Source organism: Seriola lalandi, unplaced genomic scaffold, assembly GCF_002814215.2.
Source record: "Seriola lalandi dorsalis isolate HSWRI2012SDOR001 ecotype SW California unplaced genomic scaffold, Sedor1 jcf7180002054905, whole genome shotgun sequence".
In the NCBI taxonomy this organism is placed as follows: domain Eukaryota; kingdom Metazoa; phylum Chordata; class Actinopteri; order Carangiformes; family Carangidae; genus Seriola; species Seriola lalandi.
The window spans coordinates 145,062-152,165 of record NW_019525457.1 but is presented as its reverse complement, the minus strand read 5'-3'; the positions used below and the strand labels follow the sequence as shown (position 1 = coordinate 152,165).

The 7,104-nt window shown below is 47.7% G+C and overlaps 1 protein-coding gene across 1 annotated transcript in view; it reads left to right on the top strand.

Annotated features, from left to right (window-relative positions):
- LOC111672872 (phosphofurin acidic cluster sorting protein 1-like) overlaps nucleotides 1-7,104 on the top strand; it is a 15,453-nt gene that overhangs the window by 4,308 nt on the left and 4,041 nt on the right. The window contains exons 5-18 of the mRNA XM_023430448.2: nucleotides 958-1,049; nucleotides 1,594-1,677; nucleotides 2,132-2,191; nucleotides 2,476-2,627; nucleotides 2,736-2,829; nucleotides 2,983-3,015; nucleotides 3,782-3,865; nucleotides 3,978-4,066; nucleotides 4,276-4,408; nucleotides 4,958-5,062; nucleotides 5,143-5,243; nucleotides 5,328-5,482; nucleotides 5,567-5,677; nucleotides 6,432-6,534. Of these exons, the coding sequence (XP_023286216.2) occupies nucleotides 958-1,049; nucleotides 1,594-1,677; nucleotides 2,132-2,191; nucleotides 2,476-2,627; nucleotides 2,736-2,829; nucleotides 2,983-3,015; nucleotides 3,782-3,865; nucleotides 3,978-4,066; nucleotides 4,276-4,408; nucleotides 4,958-5,062; nucleotides 5,143-5,243; nucleotides 5,328-5,482; nucleotides 5,567-5,677; nucleotides 6,432-6,534 (1,396 nt within the window). The remainder of the gene's footprint in view (nucleotides 1-957; nucleotides 1,050-1,593; nucleotides 1,678-2,131; nucleotides 2,192-2,475; nucleotides 2,628-2,735; nucleotides 2,830-2,982; nucleotides 3,016-3,781; nucleotides 3,866-3,977; nucleotides 4,067-4,275; nucleotides 4,409-4,957; nucleotides 5,063-5,142; nucleotides 5,244-5,327; nucleotides 5,483-5,566; nucleotides 5,678-6,431; nucleotides 6,535-7,104) is intronic.

Here is a 7,104-nt window from a genome sequence, read left to right as displayed (position 1 = left end):
CAGGAAGCTGCAGGAAGCTGCAGGAAGCTGCAGGAAGCTGCAGGAAGCTGCAGCTACAGGAAGCTACAGGAAGCTACAGGAAGCTGCAGCTACAGGAAGCTGCAGCTACAGGAAGCTGCAGCTACAGGAAGCTGCAGCTACAGGAAGCTGCAGGAAGCTGCAGGAAGCTGCAGGAAGCTGCAGGAAGCTGCAGGAAGCTGCAGCTACAGGAAGCTGCAGGAAGCTGCAGCTACAGGAAGCTGCAGGAAGCTGGAGGAAGCTGCAGGAAGCTGCAGGAAGCTGCAGGAAGCTGCAGGAAGCTGTGGCTACAGGAAGCTACAGGAAGCTACAGGAAGCTGCAGGAAGCTGCAGGAAGCTGCAGGAAGCTACAGCTACAGGAAGGTGCAGCTACAAGAAGCTACAGGAAGCTGCAGCTACAGGAAGCTGCAGCTACTGGAAGGTGCAGCTACAAAAAGCTGCAGGAAGCTGCAGCTACAGGAAGCTGCAGGAAGCTGCAGGAAGCTGCAGCTACAGGAAGGTGCAGCTGCAGGAAGCTACAGGAAGCTGCAGCTACAGGAAGCTGCATGGCCTTCTTCTAATGTTAAGACTAGTTTGCTGAAGTATTTAGTTTAATATACAGTGAGTCGGTGTTCAGCTTTAGACACGAGTCAGAAGAACTGAAACAAACACTGACGTTCAGCAGCAGATCCTGAATGTTCAGTTTCAAAGAGACACGAGACAACTCAGAGACACGAGACAACTCAGAGACATGAGACAACTCAGAGACATGAGACAACTCAGAGACACAAAAGAGACAGAAGAGAACAAAGAGACAAACAGCTGGATAAACATGATAACTAACTGCACAGTGAACAGTGTGTGTGTGTGTGTGTGTGTGTGTGTGTGTGTGTGTGTGTGTGTGTGTGTGTGTGTGTGTGTGTGTGTGTGCAGTTCTCTGATCAGACTGTGTTTGAACAGATCGCTCTCCTGACATGGAGAACTACTGGGAGGACGACGACGACAGCTTCTCTTCCGAACAGGAAGGAAGCGATGACGCCGTCCCGCCTCAGGTGATTGATAGCTCGTCCTACCTGTCCTCCCGGTGCACATCTGCACTGCTGAGGCAGCAATTTGTTCTTGTTGTGTTCTTCCTGAGGGGGGCGCCAGAGCAAAGCTCCTGTTGTTATCTCAATCAAATTACAGCATCAGATGCTAAATGCTAAAGTTAGTTTGGTCTAAAAGCTAGGCTGGACTTTTTCATTCTCTTCAGTTAGCATAACATTAGTTAGCATTTTGATGCATATGCACATTTGGTATGGTAGTGTGCTAATGTTACGCAAATGCTAAATGCTATTCAATCAATAAATCAATGTTTGGAAATGTGACTGAAATGACTGGTGGACTGGCTATATGCTAACAGTCACATTAGCATGTTAGAATACTAACGTTTCCATTCAGCTCAAACTACATGTTAGCATGATGTTGATATGTTACGATGCTTGTTAGCATGTTTATATGCTAATATTTGGTTGTAACTGAACCCTGACCCTCGGACCAGCAGCTGAACTGGATCAGATTTCATGTGTCATGACTTCTCCTCTTTGTGTCTGTCAGGACATGTACGATGACGACGATGATGTTCAGGGAAAGACGAAGAAGTCTCACAGGAAAATGATCCGGACAGCCTCGCTGACTCAGGTGACGACCACACACACACACACACACACACACACACACACACACACACACACACACACACACACACACACACACACGTTACACATGTACATATATTAGATTTCCACATGTGAAATATATGAACATACAAAATAAAAACATTAAACCTATTTCAGATATTGACATTTAGGTCTAGCCCATACAAATAAGTGCATTATGTATGTATGATTATATTGTAGATATACGTTATATAGATATATATCCATCCACAGCCTCAGTATATGTTGATATTATAAACAGTCGAGTCCAAAAGTCTGAGACACTTTCCCAGAATGTTTCAAATTATTTATGAAATTATTAATATATATAAACTTATAGAATTTTTATGTGTGTTGTTTCAGTGAACTTGTATATATGAGGAATTTATGCTGCTGATTGGTTCACGTATCCTTCTTCTTCTCTTTCTGTCGTTCAGCAGCCGAACTTCAAACAGAAGTTTGTGGCTCTATTGAAGAGATTCAAAGTGACTGATGAGGTTTGTCCAACAACAATAACAACAACAACGGGAATAACAACACAACTAAAACAACAATAACAACACAACAGCAACATCATAACATAACAACTATAACACAACAACAACAACAACAACAACAACAACCTTAAACTGTATAGAAACAAACACTGTGTATGAATATGTACAAATATATAGAAAATGTCAGCTCATGAATTCACAACATTATCTCCAGTCAACACCCTCCATCATCATCCCTGTAAACCGACCCCCCCCCCCCCAGCTGATCAGCTCATGTCCTGCAGGTTCTGGACTCAGACCCGGTGGGTCAGAGTCAGGAGGTGGAGGAGGACCTGGACCTCCTGTACGATAGTCTGGAGGTCTACAACGCCAGTGACAGCGGCCCTGAGCTGGATGACAATGACAGCATCCTCAGCACGCCAAAACCCAAACTCAGGTCAGCTGCTGCAGAGAAACCACATCTGGACATGCGTCAGTGTTTACCTGCTGACAGGTGGTGTTTGTTGGTGCAGACTCACCGTGCACGGTTTTTTCTTCCCATCAGGCCGTTCTTCGAGGGGATTTCTCAGTCCAGCTCTCAGACTGAGATCGGGAGTCTCCACAGTCAGAGGATCCAGCAGAGAGACCAGCCTGCAGCCGTGAGTACAGCTGGTGATGAGGATATAACGACTGTTCACATGAGTCTGATATTTGAAATTCAGAGTTTCAAACAAGGAAACGACGACGTTTATTTATTGTATAAAGTCATTATTGTGGATGTGGAAACGTGACACATGATATTTCTTCATCAGGGAACAATAACATCAGATCTTCAGCTGACACAGGTTCGGACTCCAAACAACAACTGACACACACACACACACACACACACACGTTCACTCATTGACATAATGCATTTCCGAGCCCCTTAAACCTGATTCTATTTTTCCCAGCATGCACTTGAAGAGGCTCTTAAATTTTTTTCGTACAGGTCTTAAAACTGGTTGAAACCTTCAGAATGTTTGAGTTAAATTTCCCAACAGCACTTTTCTAACTTCACATCATTTTTTTAGCAACAAGCTAAACATTAGCACATCACCAAGCTAACTGTTTGTATGTTGAAATGTTGACTAGCTCTGTATGCTAACATTTAATAACATGCTAACAGTATATATATTGAAATGTACTAGCTCCCTATGCTAACATATATTGACATGCTAACTGTTCGCATAATGAAATCTTTACTAGCATTGTATGCTAACATATTGACAAGCTAACTGCAGGGACTCTGGACTGGTGAAAGCTGAGCCAAGCTTTTAACTTGTGGCTAATGTTAGCATTCAGATTAAATTACAGCTGAGGCTGATGAGGTCAATGATTAAAGCTGAGCCTGGAGACAGAGATGTCCTACCCAGGCCACCGTACAGAGGACACCCCTAAGATTAGGTAACACCAGGACCTCTCCTCTGGCGCCCCCCCCAGGACAGATGTTAGATGTTAGTACTAAGAACAGGAGAGTTTCCAGCTGTGAAGTTCAGTCAGTGTGCAGACAGCAGCTGTGCTCTGCTGCCCCCTGCAGCTCACACTGTGTCACTGCTCTCCATTGTCCAGCAGGCAACAGAGACACTGCTGTCTCCTGGAGCTCAGGGGCCCCGGGGCCCCGAGGAGTCCAGAGGAGAGGAGGCCGGCCCGGGGGTGAGTGTGGACCACACACACACACACACACACACACACACACACACACACACACACACACACACCTACACACACAGAGGTTTTCTGCTGCACGTTCTTCTTTTCTCCACAGGATGTTGAGGATGATGTTTCCATGGGAACAGATGCAGGCCCGGTGGCCAAGCTCTGTAAAACTGAGTCGCAAACACACATGTCACCAAGGTACACACACACACACACACACACACACACACACACACACACACACACATCATTATTAATGATGGTTTCAAAGAAAAACAAACAAACAAACAAAAAAATGATATCAATATCATATGTATAAACACGTGTGTATACAAGTATAGATATACACGTGTCATGCACCTGTTCATAATGTGAATCAGTGATCTGTCTGTCTGCTCTCTCTGCAGTAAGACAGGAAGTCAGGTGACTCGCCATCCGTGGAGCGTCTCCATGAAGGACAGACAGAACTCTAGAGGGACAGACAGGACCAGCAGCGTGGACAGTGAGACGTCGTCTGACTACAGGATGCCCCCCCCACAGGTGAGACACACTGTCAGCTCTATAAAACATCACTAACAGAAGAGCTGCAGTCATCACACAGCTCTGCTCTGCAGAAACACTGTTAGAGTGAAGAGGTCACAGGACAGAGGTCAGAGGTCAGTGTGAGCTCAGTGATTCTGAACCCCAGAGGATCCAAACGGAACCTGGACCAACAGAATATTAGTGTCCAGCTGATCAATGAGGAGCTGCCTGTGGTTACCCTGCTCCACCACCAGGTGTCACTGATGGAGTGTGACACTGAGGTCTCATCAGCTACAACACAACCACTGATCAATACGAGACCACACCTTTAAGTCTGGACCTCCACCTCCAGGGTCTGGGTCAGGGTCAGGGTCGGGGTCTGGGTCAGGGTCAGGGTCTGGGTCGGGGTCTGATGTGGGTCTGGGTCAGGTTCAGGGTCAGGGTCTGGGTTGGGGTCTGGTTCGGGGTCTGGGTCAGGTTCAGGTTCAGGGTCAGGGTCTGGGTCTGGGTCAGGGTCTGGGTCGGGATCTGGGTCGGGGTCTGATGTGGGTCTCTGTGGTTTTTCAGGTGGCCAGGAAGTCGGTCTTGGATCAGCTGAACCACATCCTGTTCTCTGATGATCAGATCCCAGAGTCCATCATCCTGATCAACACCACAGACTGGCAGGGACAGGTCTGTCTCTCTGTCTGTCTGTCCTTCATCTCTCCTGATCAATACCTGATCAATAATATGATTGGTTGCTCTCTCTTCAGTACCTGTCAGAGGTTCTTTTCGATCAGCCAATCGTGTGCACCGTCTCATCAGCTGATGTTCAGGCCGCCTTCAGCGCCGTCATCAGCCGGATCCAGAGATTGTAAGAATCAGCTGATCAGTACTTTCGCTCATCGATAATTGAGTATTGATTAATATGATCAGAACCTCTCCCGGTGTTTTGCAGCTGTAACTGTAACTCGCAGACTCCGCCCACAGTGAAAGTGGCGGTGGGCGGAGACCAGAGCTACCTCAGCACCGTCCTCTGCTGCTTCGTGGAGCAGCTGGCCAGCAAGACGCCTGATTGGCTGAACTACGTCCGCTTCCTGATCCTGCCTGTCGGTACGCAGCGCGGTCTCTGTCTGTCCTCTGACCTGTTAACCAGCTCGTCATCTTCCCATAATGCTCTCTGTTTCCCCCCGCCAGGAGCCCACCCCCTGGCCAAGTACCTGGCCTCGCTGGACGCTAAGTTCAACAGCCTGTTCATGGACGCCGGCTGGAGGGAGCTGTTCGCACGTCTGGAGCCTCCGCCTCTCGGTACAGGAAACTCTGGTGACCTTTGACCTTTAGAGCCGCTCACAACCTTCCTCTTCGACTGCAGAGAGAGTCAGTATAAAAGCCCCGAGCAGAGACAGGATCTGTAGAGACTGAGCACAGAACACCTTTGTGATTTCTCCTCAGCTGACGGAGTCACTCAGACCTGCTGTTAGTAATTCACAGCAGTGAAGGACATTTTACAGCGGCAGAATTCTACAGTTTCCATGGAGACAGTGTGTTTGCTGCCTTTAGCTTATAGCCTGTGCTCTGCTATCTCCTCCTGGTTAAGGAGGTTAAGGAGGAAGACTTGAGGTGTTTTCATCAGCTGGTTTCATTCTAAGGAAACCTTAACTCAGACTTTAAGGAAATCTTTGTGCAGCTGGCCCCTGGCTCCTCCCCCTCCACTGTGAGCGGGAACCTTCAGAGGCAGAACAGGAAGTGTTAGTCCACTACATTACAACATGAAACACAACAGGAAGTGAAGTGAGCACTGAGAGAACAGGTAGACGCTGTTAGTGACCACACCTCTGTGCTGCAGGTAAACATGTCGCTGTCCAAACTCCCATGAGCCACCTCGGGCTGTGGCTTATATTTCACCTTCAACTCACAAACCTCTTGATGGCGTTTTGAAATCCAAACACTTTGGTCACGTTGTTGTGACACCTGTGTGTTTCTGCAGGTGTGAGTCGACTGCTCAGCTGTTGGACAGTACGATGACATCATCTGTTCAACATGTGTTCTGTGTGTTTGACAGATCCCGTCGGTGTAGCAGGTCGAGTGTCTCAGTATGTGGGCGGAGCCACTGTCTCTCACCTGTGTCCGATCTCAGAGGCCATGCTCACCTGCAAACACAAGAGGTACTGATGCTCACCTGTCCCCAGAGTCCCACCTGAGAGGAGTCCTGTCTCCTCCTCTGTGTGAACGTGAGTCTGAGGGAGGGAACAGCTGCTGGAGCTGCTGTTAAACCACAGAAGAAGAAGAAACAGAGCTTCAGACAGAAACGCAGATGAACCTCTGAGACTTTTTCTTTTGTTTTCATTTTGATGTGTGCATCAGAGATCTCCCTCCCCCCTCTGCTGCCTTCGCTTCCTCTTCCTCTGACCTTTGACCTTTGTCCTGCTCGTGCTTCCTCTCATCTGCCTGAAGTTTGTCTGATGTTCACACTGTGAAACCTTTTGAAAACAAACTCAATCTGACAGCGCACAGACACACACACACATACAGACAGATGGACACACACACAGACACACACACACATACAGACAGATGGACACACACACAGACACACACACACATACAGACAGATGGACACACACACAGACACACACACACACTAACACACACACACACACACACACTAACACACGATCTGCAGGTTTGGGAAGTCCGAAAATTAAAAGACCACACGGACGAAAACTGAGCGGAGG